The sequence below is a fragment of the Carya illinoinensis genome, chromosome 12, assembly GCF_018687715.1.
Source record: "Carya illinoinensis cultivar Pawnee chromosome 12, C.illinoinensisPawnee_v1, whole genome shotgun sequence".
Lineage (NCBI taxonomy): Eukaryota > Viridiplantae > Streptophyta > Magnoliopsida > Fagales > Juglandaceae > Carya > Carya illinoinensis.
In genome coordinates this window covers 16,621,078-16,640,034 of record NC_056763.1, presented here as the reverse complement: position 1 = coordinate 16,640,034, position 18,957 = coordinate 16,621,078, and the positions used below count along the sequence as shown (strand labels likewise).

General features: G+C 34.6%; 1 protein-coding gene across 1 annotated transcript; it reads right to left on the bottom strand.

The window, feature by feature from the left end:
- Window positions 1-666: 666 nt before the first annotated feature.
- LOC122288975 (protein JINGUBANG-like) lies at window positions 667-2,362 on the bottom strand. Its single transcript, XM_043095819.1, has one exon. It carries the CDS (start codon window positions 2,269-2,271, stop codon window positions 1,015-1,017), a length of 1,257 nt encoding a protein of 418 aa, XP_042951753.1. The 5' UTR covers window positions 2,272-2,362; the 3' UTR covers window positions 667-1,014.
- Window positions 2,363-18,957: the final 16,595 nt, after the last annotated feature.

Sequence of the window (18,957 nt, the reverse complement as noted above, 5' to 3'; positions counted from 1 at the left end):
TTTTATCATTACTTTTTTACTATTATTTATAAAATATCTGAAATCACCTCACTAACCTAACGCAACCTAAAACAAGTCATACTAGAGGGTAATGCTTTAAAATGGGTTAATATGCCATTACAAGTACTGAGGTGCAATGAAGCAGTGCAGGGATGATCATAGATGAAATAAAAAAAAAAAAGACTCAAAGTTTGAGAAATGGTCGGTTCAGCATGTTTCAAGGATTGCAAATAAAGTAGCTCCTGTATTAGCAAAAATTGCTTTAGGATACATGGGGAAATTTTGTAAGGAGCTTCTTAATAAAAGTTATATTTCAAAAAATAAAAAATAAATAAAGGGTTAATTTGTTGTTTAAATTAAAGGAAGCATTGCAATGCTCTTTCATTGTTCAAACAGAGCCTTTAATGCTCTTTCTTTTATTGGTCTATATATAAACAGAGATAATGAAAGTATATATGTAGTTCTGTTTTGTTTTAAACCTTTTTTCTGGTTAATTTGTCTGGTCTGCGATTAATTACATCATGCCGTGTCAGAGATAGTTGCGCTCCTTCGCCCAAAATATCATTTATATTTAAATTATGGGCTATAATATGATACCCTGCATTGACTATAGATATATTAGGTAATGCAACTTCAGAGTGGATAATGTTAGAAAGGTTATCTATATGGAGTCATGCGAGCTTCACTAATTTAGACCTTATCAATCTATTAAAGCTTTGAACACAACAAAGAGCTCATCTGGCTTATCAACACCCGTACAAAAATAAGGAAAGGTATGAAATGCTTTCTGCACATATATTTAGGTAATCTCTCTCTCTCTCTCTCGCTCTCTCTCTCTCAGCTTTCTTGTAAAGACAATTAACGAAGCATCTACCATGCTGTCGATCTTTAAGGACAAGCTGAAACAACATGTTGCTGCTATATTTGCTAATACAAGAAGCTGCTGCCCAGTGTAAAACTGGAATCATAGCGTGTTGAGTTTTCTAAATTCTAACATTGTCCTCCAAGGAATCACTAGCTAGGAACTAAAATCTGCCAAACCTTAATGTCACAGTCCAAACCACCGCTGTAAACGAGGTAAGCTTTCTCAGATGCGTTGCAGTGATGATCAATTGCTGCAGTCAAGCACTTGACAGGGCCACTGTGCCCGTCCAAGACTGCCAAACAATTGTAATTTCTACTCAATCGCCTCCAAATCCTTACAGTTCTATCTGCTGAGCCACTGCAAACCAGATCAGACACAACAGCCAAGCACAATATGGAGTTTTTGTGGCCTGTAAGCGCGCCCACAACCTCCATGCCGCCGCTGCCACCACCCTTCTCCCATACCAGTATGCATCTGTCGGATGCACCCGAGTACAACACAGATCCATCACTGCTCAGAGCCAATGCATTAATCCCCGAATTATGTTGCTCCTGTGTAGCAACAAGAGAATATTTGTTCTGATCTCCTGAGTTTTTCTTCCACACCTTGATTTTCCTGTCAGCCGAACCTGTATAGACATATCCATCGTTTGATAATGCCAACGCGTTAATCGCATCATCATGTGCGTTTGTCAGGGATTCTAAGCATTTGAAGTCCTTTGTTCGCCAGATTTTGAGCGTCCGATCCCAAGAAACGGAGTAGAGGAACGACTCATCTTTCGACAAAGCAACTGCAGACACAGCATCAACGTGATGGATCCAGGTGCAACTTTTGTGCCTACGTATCTGAACCTGGTTCTTGGGCATCAGGAGTTTCAAGGCACGGTCACCAAGCGTTGGGAGTGTGGCCAAGTGCGTGTACTTTTGATTACGATGATCAGTTTCATGGTTGTTGTTGATTCTCCATACCCGGATTTTATGATCTTGATGAGCACTAAAGATTTTGTCAGCCTGAACAACCAGGGATTTCACTGCACCCTCCCCAGCAGCAACCAGGTTGTTTAGAATTGTACTACTCCCCGGATCGGATTCAGATTGGAAAGGGTTGCGCTTCCAGGATCGGATTTCTCCGTCGGAAGAGCCGGTGAAGAGGAGTTTTCCAGCGAGGGTGAGAGAGGATATGGGGGAGTTATGGCCTTTGAGAGTGGTGAGGAAGCGATGGTGGGTGTTGGAATTGGAAATGGAAAGAGAGGGCTGTTGCTGGGGCGGTTGTAAGGTAAGAGAAGGAACCAATTTCAGCCTTGGTAGGGAAAGAAGGAAGTTTGACTCTGATTCATGGGGATTGGCCGACTCGGATTGAGAGCCATTCTTTGAGTGAAAAGATGGTGGGCATGCCATAACTCCCATGTCAGGGAGAGACAGAGGACATTTGGAGGTGAAGAAACTGAGCTAAATATATAGAAGGGGGAATTTGGGGGAAGAGGGACTGAGGGAGGAGACTTTATTGGGAAGGCTCAAAATCACTTTTCTTGCCTTTTTATGTACAATCACTGTCGTTCATGCCGTCAGTATCATATTTAATTGTACCCAGACGTTAAAATCTAGCAACTTTTCTTACGAATATCTTACAAATTGGGTGGCCCTTCGTTTAAATATAATTAGTAATTTAATGGTATTTTTTTCTAAATGATTTTATAAGTCTTCACTAGATAAACTTCAGGTAAGTTATTGTAAAAAAATAAACCCTGCCTTAAAAAAATTTTAAAAAAATAAAAAATTATTTTTTATTATTGAAACTTATTTTTTCACAAATGACTCGTATAATATTTATCTATTTAAGACTTGTATTTAGCATTATTTTTTTATCATTTTATCTTAATAAAATATGTGTGTGTTTAAATAGAATAATAAAAAAGAAAATTCTATACATCATACTACCATCATACTTGCATCCAATTAAGTAAAATGTGACACATTTATAATTATTAAATTATCACTTTTTTATCATCAAATTGTGATGAATGTGTCATATCTTATTTAGTAAAATAATAATAAAAGTGTGGTATATAGTATTACTCATTGGCTACCCTCATGCATATAATATGCGTGCGCATCCTTCCCTCTCTTTCTCTCTCTCAAAAAACTAAGGGTAGTAGATCTGATTTTCTATAGAGGGGCCCCCTCCTCCTCTCTCTTCTTTTCTCATTCTTCCATTCACTCATATTGTCTATCAATGTTTCTTTTACTTAATTTATTTTATTTTCTTTAAAGTCAAAAAATATAAATCTACAGCTTTCCGACAACTCCCAAAGACACTCGTGGCACAAGCAAATTCACAAAAAAATCGTACAGAGGAAAGTGATAGTTTTGCCAAAATCACCATGCGTGGTCCTCACACGCCACTCCTTCTAACAACTCTTCTCAACACACGCGCCAAATCACCAAACTTGCCACCACTAGACTTTTCAAATATGACTTTTGGGACTGAAAAGAGACAAATGTGTTGCTTTCACTGGTCCTTACATATTCCAAAATTTACCGGAATTAATCCAAACTATAATCCGTTCTTTTTCCTATTTATCTTATTGTTTTCTTTTTTTATTTCTTTATTGTTAATTAGAATTAAAAATAAATAAAAAATAAAATCGTTTCTCAAACATTATTTGTAAAGGTCGAATCATCTGTTTCTTATTCTCATTTGTTTGGGCCGTTAAAAAAAAGTACAGAATCATTTTGAGGGTACATTGAGGCGAATATAACTATTTTTTAAGTTTTAACTATCTAATCCAAGTGCATGGAGAATAAAAATTTGGGCAGTGCAGTAGCATAAGCAGATCAGTGCATCAAGTTTGATTCTATACATATGTGGTTCGCGAGCATGCATCCAGGGGCATCCACCTTATTATATATACACTATATACCAAACCAGAGAGACAGAGACACTGGACGGACATCTGATGCCTCCACATGAAAAAATAAATAATAAATTAATAATAAAAATTTATGGGGAATCAATTTACACAAGATAAAAGATTACGCATTTTATAGCATCCTCAATGAATTAGTTAAATACTAAATCCATCTCATATTCAGTCAATAGACCCCAAAATAAAATCACATTGGATTAGCTACAATGTCTTCCAAAAGATTTTCCAAACTTAAAAGTTACTGCAAATAGGCCAAATGTATATTTTATTATTTTTGTTCTTTCTTCCTTCTCCCAACTACCACTTTTATTATTTTGTACTGCTTATATTCATTTACATAAAACTCAGTTCACATTAAAAAACTAAATCCAAATAAAGGAAAAAAAAAAATGCAAGAAAGCATTGCTACGAGTAGAAAAAACCAAAATATTAAATAAATAAAAATAAACAACGTAAAAAAGAATTGCTATAGTTGGATGAGGAATAAGTAAATTTTTTTAAATTATTAATTAGTAATTTAATTTAATTAGGATATAATTACTAATTAATTTTTTAATCCATAATTTAATTATAATATGATTATTAATTAACTTATAATAGGTAGAATGGTAAAATATGATAAAATTAAATAAATTAATAATTACAAAAAATTAAATATTTTTTCATTATTAATTATTCATTACTATATAATGAATAAATAGATAATCTAATATGAGAATTTGACGTGAATAACCAAAGTCAAATTATTATTATATTATTTTATTGTTATATAATGAAAAATAACTATTCCAATATAAAGACTTATGTAAATGAACTAACTAAAAGCTAAATTCTTCTTCACATTAGCTAAAATTACCGTTTAATTTTGAACAATCCATTGAGAGGTTTTTTTTTTTTTCTTTTTTTTATAAGGAATCTGACTTTTATTTCAATAACCAACATTACATCAAACACTCAGCCCAAATGGTTTGGGTAATAAAATCAGGACATGAATTCCACCACATAACTAAGTCTTCAATATGCCATGCATATCTAGCCAACTAAGTCTTCAATATGCTATGCATATCTAGCCAACTTATGAGTTGCTTCATTGGAACTTCTTCCCAAATGCTTGATCTCACAACTTGGAAAATACTTCATCAACCTCTGAATTTCATATACCAAATTGCCAAATTGTGTCATAGTTTATCTGGCACTCATCACTTCATTTACTAGCAATAAGGAACCAGATTCAATAATTAAGCTTGCAATGCCAAGAGGAATGCAAAAATGCAGACCATGTACCACAACCAACAACTCAATTTCAATTGGATCATTAACTTCTCTTTCCTTCTTACTAGCTGATAATAATACCTCACCTCTGCCATTTTGTAGAATCATTCCAACACCAGTACTACATTAATCTGCAAAAGTAGCCTCATCCACATTTTACATCACTACTCCATCCTAAGGTTGTCTCCACCTACACTACTACTGCATACTTTGATCTGTTAACTCATTCACTACTTGATATTCCACAGCCAAGGATAAAGCATATTCTACTGTTATACTAGGACTATGTACTTGATTCTCATATAGTTGTTTGTTCCTTTTGTATCATAGGCCACAAGCAATTAAAAAGAACTTTTCAAGCTCACCCTTTTGTCCCATCTGCTGCACTTTCCTCACTGTCTGCAGAATATCAATTTGCTCTTCCTCCACCCTTAAATCATGAAAATACTGTTTCCAACAATCTTTGATAGAGGGCATAACAATAAAGCATGATTAATATCCTCCTCTGCCCCATCACACCATGAACATGAAGCTTTCACAATAACCTTCTTATCTCTTAGATTCTTTGTTGTTGGCAGCCCCTCCTTGCAAGCCCTCCAAGCAAACACTCTAAATCTATTTGGGATCTTCAACTTTCAAATATACTTCCATATCTTTCTTTGAGTTTCAGCATTTGAGCATTCCCCTCCTTGAACAGATTGTGCATCAGATTTGAAAAATCTGTAAGCACTTCTCACACTAAAAAGGCCACTCCTCTTATGATCCCATACAATACAATTAGGTCTGCCTTCTACACATGGCATTATCTTAAAAATTTATGCTGCTTCTCAAGGTGGGAACATGGTCCTGACTCTCTCTCTGTATTCTACCATTTTGTGTGAGAATCAATAAGGCTTGCCACTCTATCTTCTCCATGTGCTAATTGTCTATGGGGCTGACCTTGTACCAATTTATGATTTGGCAACCAATAATCAGACCAAATATTAATTGACTGGCCATCCCTTACCCTCCATCTACATTCATCCATCAGTTTATGTTTAACTTCTCATATCCCTCTCCACACATAAGATGGAGCTGACCCAAGCCTTGCCTCCTGAAAACAAGAATGTGGAAAATACTTTGCCTTGAATAACTTATGTAACAAACCTTTATCTTCTTTTAAGATTCACCATCCCTTCTTAGCTAATAAGGCTTGATTGAAAAAATGCAACTCTTTAAATCCCATACCTTCATTAGCTTTTGTTTCACACAACTTTACCCAACTAGGCCATCGGATTTTATTTTCATTATTCTTTTGCCCCCACCAAAACTTTGTTATCATATTCTCTAGTTTCTTACAAAAAGTAATAGGCAACAAGAAGCAACTCATAGTGTTGGTTGGAATTGAAGTTGTAACAGCTTTGATCAAGACCTCTCTTCCACCATAAGACAGTAATTTTTCATTCCATCCCTTCAGTTTTGACCAGACTCAATGCTTTATTTCAAAGAATGCATTTTTCTTCCCTTTTCCCACTAAGGGAGGAAGACCAAGATACTTGTCATAATGATGATGTTGTTGTACCTGTGATGACCCGCTTTTACGTGTATTTTCACTGAAGGGATGTTTTTAATTTAATTAATATATTGGTTTATTTATTTTAAATTATTGTGTTTTAAATTGATTTTTAATTTATTTGATGCGGTGTTTATTTTATTTAGTCGTTTTACAGTTTTTAATCTCGTTTTTGGCGGATCTGTTTTGTTTTTCGGAGTAAGGATTGGATCTCATTTATTCTCTCCATCTTTTCTTTTCCCTTTTTCCTTTTTCTCTTTTTCTCTTTTCTTTCTTTTTTTTCTTTTTCTTTTTTTTTTCTTTCTTCCTTTTCCCTCCCCTCCCGCGCGACCCCCCTCCCCCGTCCGTCTCTCTCTCTCTCTCTCTCTCTCTCTCTCTCTCTCTCTCTCTCTCTCTCTCTCTCTCTCTCTCTCTCTCTCTCTCTCTCTCTCTCTCTCTCTCTCTCTCTCCTTCACGCCAGAAGCTTCATCTGCCCAGACCCACCCCCGCCGGCCACCGTGCGGCACACCACCCCACCAAAATCTTTCCCTCCCTCCAGTGAACCAGCCCACAAAATTCCACCACCAACGGAGCCGCCGTTTAGCAGGAAAAAGCCCATCAAGCTACACGATTTTTGCTCCGATCTACCGCCGTCACTTCACCTCCGGCCACCACCTCTTCACCACTTTATCACCGACTCCTTGCCGTCCTAACCCACCCATTTCCGGCCTCTAACAGTCACAGGAACAGCTCCCACGAGCTAGTTTCCGTTTTGAGCATTTCGACCCTTCCTCCGCCGTTTCCGCCGCCACCCACGGCCAAACTCCACTTCCACTAGCTTCATAAACATTCTTAGGCTATTCCCTATCAATCCCGAGCCTTGGTTTGTCCCCGTTCAAAAGTGGGTACTTTACAACCCACGACCACAGTGAAATTTCACTGTTACGTTGCTTTCCTTCCGCCGTTTGCAACGCCGTGAGCTTTCTAAAAATACCATATAGCGCTGTAAGTATTTTTCAAACCCTACTTTCAGATTTAAATATATTTTACTCATTCAATAAATATTTGTTGTTGGTTGGATGATTCCGGACTGAGTCCGAGGAGTTTGGGGGTCGGATGGATTGAGGATGGAGTGTTTGGTTTTGATTGTTTGTGATTGTTTGATTATTTGAGCTATGAGGCATGAGTTGCATATTGTGTTTATGTGCATTTTGTTTTAATCGAGAAAATTCCGTTTTATTGGCATAGATGGTTTTTGGGTGCGTGTGTCTCACGAGCCCAAGCTGGGATGAGTTATTATATCGGTGGAGCTCCTCTGGTCATTCGGGAGCTGATAATATTGAGTGACATCCCTTAGGTTGTCGCAGGGCGATGACCGAATCGCACGATACAATAACGCTGTTGTGTCGACTCCGTGGTCCCTAGAGTGGCGGGGACTAGAGGATGGTCTGGCCAGGTACGCGTGGGGCGCGAGTCTGGGCATCGTTCGTTTAGGTGTCACACGCGTAGTCGTTACTTGCAGTGTGGCACAGAGTCAAGGTGTGCGGATGATCCCTAGGGGAGATCATGGTGCATGCATAACCGGTTTGTTTTTATGGTTTTCGGATGTGGGCCATTATCTAGGATAATGGCGAGGATGTGTTCAGGCTTTGATCCATTTTCTGGAAAAATGGTGGTTTGGGCCATTATCTGGGATAATGGCGAGACTTGGTTTTAAGGATATGTTTTTGTGGGCCAAATGGTTTTTTTTTTTTTTTGGCGTGCGTGGAAAAATTATGGTTTTATAGCGCATGTGCATTGGTTTTTGTTTCATGCATATTATTTGAGTTTTATATATTTTTATCTAGTGGTGTTTGGAGTTTACTTACCTGCGGCACCATTTTTGGTTCCGTAGATTTTGGTGCAGAGTTCGAGGAGGAGGAGGAGGAGGCTGAACCCAAGGATGCAGCTCCGCCAGAGTTCTGAGTGGAGTTTATGTTTTCTATTTGGCTTTGATATTATATTTGTGTTTTGTAATATTTATTTATGTATGTTTTGAACAGTTTTGTATTAAATTAAGAAAAATTCTGATACTTAGTTATTGACTTTTCTTTTCGCTGCGTGTTTCTTGTACACTTTCGTTGCTTATCCACACACTTGGCACACGTCGATAGGGTGGTGACCCGTGATGTCATCACCCGGACGTCTCGAATTCCCTGTATCCGTGCGTGGGGATTTGAAGGCATCACAATAGCCCCCAAAAATTCATGATTTGTGTTTGTTGATCTACTGGGACAATTATGCTAAATACCATGGATGTCTTGTCACGATTCAACTTCTGTCTAGAAGCATACTCATATATTTCTAACAAGTGTTGTACATTTAAGATTGCTTGCAAAGTGGCCCTGCAAAAAAGAACACAATCATATGCAAAAAGCAAATGGTTAACCTTAGGAGTTGTATTACAAATTTGGATTCCTTCTACTTGCTTGTAAGCAACTGCTTGTTTCAATAGAGCAACAAGTCCATCTGTGCATAGCAAAAATAAGTAAGCAGAAATTGGATCCCTTTGCCTCAAGCCTCTAGTTGATTCTTTTGGCTCCTCATTCACCAAAATGGGAAAAGATACAGTTCTAACACATAGCATAACCTTCCTTATCCATCTTGGTGCAAAGCTCACTCCTTTTGTCTCCCCATTCACCAAAATGGAAAAAGATATAGTTCTAACACATAGCATAACCATCCTTATCCATCTTGGTGCAAAGCCCATTCATATCATCACTTGCTCAAAAAATCCCCACTCCACACGATCATAGGCCTACTAATATTTAGTTTTAATGACATAAAACATTTTCTACTCCTCCTCTTCTGCCTCATAAAATGAACTAGTTCATATGCCAACAAAACATTATGAGAGATAAGTCTTTTCGGAACAAATGCTGCTTGTGAAGGTGAGATGACATATGGTAGAATGCATTTAGATCTATTAGCAGGCACCTTGGAAACCAACTTATAAACCACATTGCACAAACTAATCGGCCTATAATCTATCATACATTCAGATTATTTCTTTTTTAGAATCAGAGTTATAAAAGTATTATTTATATCATTTCAAAACAGCCGCTATTTAAAACATGTAGAACTTCTTCAATTACATCCTTGCCCACATTAGCCTAATATTTAAAACATGCAAAATTGCTTCAGTTACCTCCATTGAGAGTTACTGATGTAATTATTCATTCAAAGTTATATGTATTGTTCATTTATGGTTTGGATGGTACAAGGAAAGAACGACCCGAATATCAAAATCAACCAGCATGGAGGCATTTAATTTGACTAATTGATGGGAGATGAACCGACCACGATTCTGTTTCTTCAAGTACGTATGACGTGAAAGTAGGTTATTAAGTTTTTTTAGATATTTATAATTATATATATATATATATTTAAGCAACAGTTAAATATAAAATATTTTTAAATTTTAAATTTCTAATTTTATCATCTAATTATTCTAACTTTTTAAAATTTTCAAATCAAATCACAAAATATAATACTATTTTTTTAAATCTAAAATAAAAATAATATACAAATTTTTTTAATATATTATAAGATTTTTATTCAACATTCTTTTTTCATTTCTTAAAGTCTTATAAAGTATCTTAATTAAAACTATTTTACTATTATTAATAGATATATTAAAATATTTGAAATATCCAAACAGGCGCTTAAGGTCCATTTAGTAACATAACTATACTTAAGTATTTTTAAATTTTTCATAATTTTCTTCTCAAATATCATTCAAACACAACATATTTTTCTATTTCAAGTATTGAATTTTTTCATCCAATCATTACCTAATTATTACAACTTTCTTAAAATTTCAAATAAACACAAAAAAGAATACTACTTTTCAAATTTTAAAATAAAGATAATATTAAAAAAATTATATTTAAATAATTTTTTTAACTTTATAATACTTTTATTCAAACTATTTTATAACTATTCACATAATTCTAATCTCATCTCATTGCCTAAACATGCTTTTATTTAAACAATATCTACCTATCGTGTAATTTTATTTATATATATATATATATATACACACACAAATACAGTGTATGGGATCTCATACTATTTGGGAGGTAGAAGATAGAAAATAGATTTTTTTTTTTTTTAATCTAGGTTTTAAATTTATCTACTTTTTTCAAAGTAGATATGCAATAATCGCACACTTTAGAATTGTACAAACCATATATGTTTTTCAAAAGAAAAAATAGGTATATTTTTACGTGGTTCCTATATTTGACCATTTTTTCAAATAAAACATACAAAATTTGCATATTTTTAAATTGTACAAATCATTTATTTTCCTCAAGAGATTATTACAGGGAAAGATGGATATACAACGAATGAATGAATGTTACAAAATATTTTTATTTTATAGTTTGGGAACTAAATATACATGGCACTCTCATTTCGTTGCTATAAATTAGTTACAATTGTCCGTTTTTCTTGTAACGGTCTATTTTACTATGCAGATATGGCATTAAATAAAGAGAATGGTTTCCCCATATATAAAAGGAGTTTACACAAGTAAATTAATAAATTAATGTGACTTTATATAAAATGTCATATTATAAATTTATATAAATTATAAATTAAATCTGATATATTATATAAAATTATGTTAGTCTGTGAATTTATTTTTAACATGATTTCTCTCAAAGAAACTCTTATTGTTTAAAATAATAATTTCATAGATTAAGAAATAATATCACGTCCCCGTAATAAAGATATGAATAGGAGATGAAGGTAGTGCATAATATTTTCCCCTTTTACTTGTACGATGACACCTTTTCAGTTGTATTACCTGTGGATCTACGAATTTATACGAATTTATAGGGTTCTCATGTCTTGACATGTGATTTTCTAGCTTTTATAAATGTTCAAATCAGAAGGTTTGTACATTTAAAAAATCAGCCCTCAGTTCATGCATCACCACTTTATACCGACAAAGTAAATGAAATCACAAAATAAATAAATAAATAAAATAAAAATAGTTGCAAGGCTGCTGCTTTGTTTCCATTTGGCTACAGGCTACTCTTATTATTTGTATAATACTCTTACATTACCTAAAAACCGCACTACGAAGTGTCTTGTGTGGGGGAAGACAATTAATTTGTTTCCGGTAGGACATCCCTTCTGGACCCATTGAACAGTGATGAATGTTAATGGTTTCTCAATGCGTATGTCGACTACCTTTGCGGTCCTTTCAGCCTTTAACCATTACAGATATTTATTTGGATAAATGAGAAATTATATTGCTAAGACGGTCTATTACTTCAACACCACACACCATGATGTGGCAAACTCAATCTGCTCACCATGAAACCGCTTTTCACCCATTGCTCGAATCTGCTTCTCAAGGAGAACATAGAACGTCCACTACTTTTGCAGTCCTTTCAACTTTTAACCATTATAGATATTTGTTTGGATAAATGAGAAATTCTACTACTAAGACGGTCCATTACTTTGGCGACTTTGGTCTGATCGCCACGTCACAACTTTTCACCCATTGCTCAAATCTGTGCTCCTCAAGCAGGATGTAGAATGTTCACTACCTTTTTTTGCAGTCCTTCCAACTTTTAACCATTACATATATTTATTTGGATAAATGAGAAATCCCACTGTTAAGACCGTCCATTACTTCAACACCGCACACTTTTCCCCCATCGTTCAAATCTCTTACTCAAGTAGAATGCAAAACGTCATGGCTTCTCCTGCAAGTTGATCTTCCCCTCCCATCTGAGTAGCAAAATTGACCCTTCTGAGTTGATCTTTCCCTCCCATCTGGATCTCAAGCCCTCTCTCCCTCTCTCACTTCCGTAGACCTCTCTTCATCACTTGTTTATTTTTTTCCCTCCTGTCCAAGTACACCCTTTCTCCCCCACTTGTGTCTGTCAATTCTTCCTCGGTGTTTTCTTAGCCACGAAGGAATATACTAGGTCTAGTCAATGTGAGTCTTCTATTTCTCTTTGTTGATTTTACTTTTTCGAGTTTGAAGATTCGACTAGAACCCACTCCCTCACTTTTCTAGGTACAAAAAAATATATTTTTTTCTTCTGTTCAGTTTCGTAGAGTTCACTAATTTGAATATTTTAGGATTTTTCTCTAGAGAATACCTATGGAGCGGTCCGGCTGATAAACCCATAATAGCAGCCCCCATTTACAAGATGACACGTAGGCCATTTAATGAGTTTATTCTACATTTGCTCCCACCCGATCATAATACCAGCCCTTCCTCCTTCACTTCTTGCACTCCATCCTCGACGAAGGAACATCGGAAGGATTTCTTAGAGCATAATATTTCATCTTCAACCTTTCTCTTCTCCTCTTCACCTGCAATAAATACTTAGATTTCCGATCGGCAACACAGGAAGGTAAAAGCCCCCTCTCTCTCTCTCTCTCTCTCTCTCTCTCTCTCTCTCTCTCTCTCTCTAACATTCATATCAAGGCAAGTTTAATTAACTATGCTGTATTTCTCTCCAAAGAGCAACTATTTGATCTTTCTTTTGTGTGTTCTTATCATTATTGTACCCACTATTTGATCTTTCTCCTCTATAATGAAGAATCCCTCACACCTCATCTTCAAATGTCAATTTTTCAAAAAAGGAAAACAACGCAAGAGTTTTACTTCAAATGTTGATGCTTGCTTTATAGAAATGTAGGGCTTAAAGTATGGAAATAAATGTTTTCCATTAAAGAATCCCTCACAACCAACCGTGCTTGTCTTTTGCAAGTGGGGAAGGAAACCCAGAAATGAATCTGACCAAATTGGCAGCATTGTCATCACCTTGATTGGACTTGAGGTTGTAAGGAGGGGAGAAATGGGAAGCGTGTTGGGGTCTTGTCGACTGGGGTGGTGCAAAAATTGTGTGGCGATGCTACGACTCAGACGTGTGGGTGAGATGCTCAATCCGTGTGGGTCAGGTCGTCTAAACTAAGTTTCATCTTCACCAGAGATCTTGGTCATGACGGTGGAACTGAGCATCGCTTTGTCACGGCGGTCTTGGTGGTGCTAGAAAATTAAGTTGGGTCTCGGTGCTTGAAGGTGGAGAATAAAATCCAGAGTTCTCACTTCTGAAAACATGATTTTGTGATGCAGAAATTAAAGGGGATTGATTGTGTGTGATGCACTCTAATTATTTTAGTGTAGTTTTGCCTACGTGTCATATTGTGAATGGAGGGCTATTTTTATGGATTTATCAGCCGGACCACTCTGCAACGTCTCTCTTTTCTCTATTCATACTGGTTTTCTCTAACTGGGATATTCTCTTCTATACCCCTATCTTTGCCCCTATAAACTCATTAGCCATATATGTTTGATGAGTAAACGAGTAGCTCAATCCAACATTTGGGTCCCTGCTCCTTGTACCAGCGTATCACAATCAAAGCCTAATCATAACCACCATATCACAACCATATGTCTTTGGGGTCCACCGTTGACTAGATTTGTCCTCGGAAACTCACCATAACACAACCACAGTTGTGACTCTCCATGCTCCAATCTTGTAGTTTTAATTGTCAACTGTGAGGAAAAAATGTGGAGGAGGAGGAGGAGGAGGAGGATGATAACCAAGAAAATAAGGGGGAAGGATGAGATGACATGAAGAATAAGTGGAAATGATCGATCAGAAAAGAAGCTTTGAAGGAATACCTCATGAAGCAGTGTGGCCGTTTGGGAGAAAATGACGCGAGAGTGAAGAGAGAATTAAGTTTTTAACAGTTATATAATAGTAAGGGTGGCAATATATTACACGACCCCATGAACCCAACACAAACACGATATGATAATAGCAGATTAGGGTTCGGGTCAAAATAGGTTGACCTGTTAATACACGATTGCTTAACAGTTTGATAACGGGTCAACCCGTTATGACACGTTAAGAAAGTTAAAGTTACAATTATATCCTCATACTTAAAAGTAAAATTGTTAGAATTTCAATCTCAATATTTTTATTGTTTGAATTGTAATTTTAGACTTGCAGATAGTTTTATAATTTTTATAAATATTATTATTTTAAAATTTATATAAAATTATGCTAAATTTAATCATATTAAATTGGTTAATTTTGGACTTATTTAACCAATTTACATAAACAGCTTGAAACGGGTCATATTGTGTCGTATTAACGTATTTCGTAATATTTACTAATGGATCAAAATGGATTGATACGATTCGATCCGTTATGTTAATGGGTCATGTTAGGATTTAAGATTTTGACACGATAAAATTAACGGGTTGGATTAGGATTGAACTATATAATATAATATATATGTTTTGATATGACACAAATACGACCTTTTAACACAATTTAACACTCCTATATACTAGCTAAATATATGGGCGGACGGGTGTTAACCCCGCCTATGCCTTTAATCTTTCTTCATCCGCAAGCCCGTATGCCTTTAAATACCAGGCAAGGACGGGCAGATGTGTTGGGTACGGGCGCCCTCCCAATACTCCTATTTTAACCTAATAAAACGAGTCATTATTTTATTAAATCAGTACTTGAGTTGTTATAATTTTGTAACTCGAGACCTTAGTTTTTAAATTTTACATAATTGATACTTGAATATCAATAAACTCTCAATCATGTATTTTTGTTAAGAGCAATGCTACTCTGCTCTTGAATAACATAGCTGTTTGTTACACTTAACCAAAAGTTATCTTTTAATTTTTTCACAATTTTCTTATTATTATTTTTTTTTATCATTTTAAAACATTTTTTTAAAATATAAAAAAAATATCAATACATTAATAATCACTTACTTCATCATTAAGGAAAAAATAAAATTAAAAAAATAAAATATATAAAATGTCAAAATGAGGTGTACTAAAAGTAAGTGAGCATTTCTCTTTTGTTAAATTGTTGTTAGCAAATTAGAGGCAGGATTACATGTCCTATCATTGCGTCATGTGTTACGATTGGCTAACGTGGATATGGATGCCACATGCAGCTAGTTTTGTTAGTTGCCAAATGGAAAACGGGGAAAATTACTTGATTGCAAATTTTCTTAATTTCATATATCAATTTTACAAAAGTTGAAACCTAAAGCCTCAAATTGCAAAAATATAAAAAGTCAAATACTTATTTTGTAATTAACTCTTTCCTCAAACCACAAAAAACTATAATGATCTATCTTAAAGGTTAAAGTTTCCAACTTGGATTAAAATGCTATATATATGCCGATTCTTTATAATTAATAAAAATTTTAAGGTAATATATGGAAGCTCTTTTCTCATATTTATTTGAAAATGACTTGTACTCTGACCTAGTCGTTGGTGTTTTAGGTATAGAGGATAATTTTCCTATTCTTTTTTTTATCGTTTTCCCCCCTTCTAGAGGGAAATGATGCTTTGGATGCATTATTGATCATTTGTGCAAGATGCCAAGATGGATATATGTTTATATATATTGTGGATGGTGAATTACTTTCGCACATACGTTTAAGGTAGGTAGGTGGGACGAAATTGTCATCTTTAGAAAAAGCAATTGTCGTTGCAGAGTAAGCAGAAGCCAAATCTTGTCGCTTATCTTTTGTCTCCCAAATATTTGAATATAATAGAAATTTTGAAAACTGAAAGCTTTGAAATTACATTCCAACTACCTCAATGAATTTCTGCTAAAATTGTAATTTGTAAAGAAAGATCTGTGTTTCTTGAAGGAAAACCAGCTTAATTTAACTTGCAAAGATGGGAATTTTGTGGCATGCATCATCATCTATTTCAGGTTGGCTTCAATTTTCATGACTTTGTTTTCTGTACCAAACTGATTGTTGCAAGGAGTTTGAAATATTGTGTTCATTCCATATGTCGCTTTGTTATTTTCATAACAAAATTCAATGGGAGTCATAATTTATAGAAAATTAAAATGATATTTGTAGTCGTGAGTGTGCAAATGCTGCACAATTATTTTGAAAAAAGTAAATAATTACAAGACTCATATGAAAAGAAAATTAATTTTTTAATAGTAGATCCAAATTTTTTTTAAAATGATTATATAACGCTTGCACATTTCAAGATTGTAGGTAGCATTACTCAAATTTATATTATCTTGTTGGTACGATTTTGTCACATAGTTGTGTAGTCAACATAGTTAAAATTTTCAAGATCAATCTATCGACCAAAACCTGAGTAGGGACTTCACCACTGTAACGCAAAATGAAGAAATTAAGTAGAATGTCCTCTATATGATTCAGCTTGCCCAGATGAAAACATCTTTTTTTTTCAGTTCATTGTTTTACAGTGCTGACACCGCATGGAACTAATTGGATTTTTAGGTTAAAAAAACCGACTTTTCATTCAATTTTTAATTTTTTTAATTATTTTAAAATTTATTTTGAGATGAGAATTTTCTATTTGGTTTGTTAAATCACTAGTGGTTCAAAAAACCGTACCCTGATGAGATGAGGTAAATTTAACTCTTTATATTATATCTTAATATATACTTTTTGTGGGCTAGATTTTTCATTAATAAGTGAACCTAACACATATAATAATTAATTAAATGAGAGCAACTGCAGAGTTAGGATTTCAGTATAGAAACTCTTGTACTATGGTACAGCGTTAAATCACTACTTACCTAAAAAATTTAAGTTGAATGAAAGATATAGATTTTATTATTCATATTAAGACTCTAACGTTAACATTCATGTGTAAGTCAAACTCTCCTATAATAAGTCAATGGTTGATTTAATGAGGTGAAATGCATGTCAAGCTAAAATTCGAATTCAAGATCTCTATAGTTCTATCATATTAAATTGATTGCTACATGACTCAAATGCAAGATTTATGTTATGTTAAATCATCACTTGTTCCAACACTCTATCATGCATAAGTCAAGTAGTAAAATGATAAAATATCGGAATATCTTTCAAGAGGTCATGAGCAAATTAAACAGGGGGATTGCAGATATCATTACCAAATACAAAGCTCAAGAAACCATTTGCCTTCACAAGACCCTGTTTTAAGTCAGTGATTTTGTATGAGCTGTACTTATTATGTTTATAATGAGTAGTGCTAGATATAATCGTTGAGTGTTTGCCATCGTGTAATCTTTTTAAAAAAGAATGATGTCTGCTATTAAAAAAATTAATTTTCTTTATGAGAGTCATGTATTTACTCACTTTTTTTTAAAGGGATTGCACGGCACTTATGTATTCTATTACTGTAAATATCATTTCTTTTTAATAATAAGCTAAAAAAATAAAGGAATAATAATTAGTGCATGTTTGGGGTTGTGGTAGAAAATATTGCTTTTAGCTTAAGGCTTATAGCTTATAACTTAACGTAATAAGCTCTACTATTAAAAAGTTATTTACTGTTTGGGATCCGTATGTCTAAAGTACTTTCAAATATATTAGATTTGTTTGGAAACGAATTTAAAAAGCACTTTTTGAGGTAGAAATGACACAAAAGGGTATATGCTTGATAGAAATAAAATAAGTGAGCTTAATATCATCAGAAATTACAAATGCATGCAGAGAAAACTGAATTAATATTCTTGCATTGAATAAACTGCATGTTTGTGTAGTACTGCATATACCTACAACTTGAATATGGCAGGAAGAAATAATTAACAGAGATCAACTAATGAACTATTCCATCTTTACAATTAATGTAAAGAACATGAACGTATGTATAAGACGCGATGTCCGCTAGGAGCGATCAGTTTCGTTTCAGCGTGAAGGTCTTCAACTCCATCTGAAAGTCTCGGCGTGAAGGTCTTCAACTCCATATGAGGCGTGAAGGTGTGTTCAGCTCCATCTGAAAGTCTTCAGCGTCGTGAAGGTCTTCTGAAGTCTTCGACGTGAAGGTCTTTGGAGGTCGAGAGAGACAAAGAAAGAGAGAGAGAAGGGGGGGCTGGGAAGGGGAGGGGCAAAGTTGTCGTTGTGGTAAAATAGTGAGGAGCATTTTGTAATATACATGTAACGGAAAAATAGGAGTTACTTTTTATAAAGTGCTTTTAACAAAAAGCATCACTTTGATGCTTTTGTTAAAACGTACTTTTCTAGTTTTTTTTTTATTTAAAAGTACTTTATTATAAAATTACCAAACATGTCAATTTTATCATTTAAGTACTTTAAACTATTTTAAAGCACTTTTTTAACTTTCAAACGCAACTCCAAACATGCTCTTAGTATTTTGGTATGGCTTTTTATGTTTGTAATCTTCCCCTATAATAGAAGCACTCAAGGGCTTTCAACGAGGACTTCAATATGTTCAGGAAAAAAAATTACATTCATTCTTGTGTTTGTAACCCAAGTGGTACATAATTGTCAATGCTGGAATTTGAATAAGGGAGGGTAAATGAATATCAT

Bases quoted from the DNA above. Each gene is read 5' to 3' on its own strand.
- LOC122288975 (XM_043095819.1), bottom strand. From the start codon at position 2,271: ATGGGAGTTATGGCATGCCCACCATCTTTTCACTCAAAGAATGGCTCT.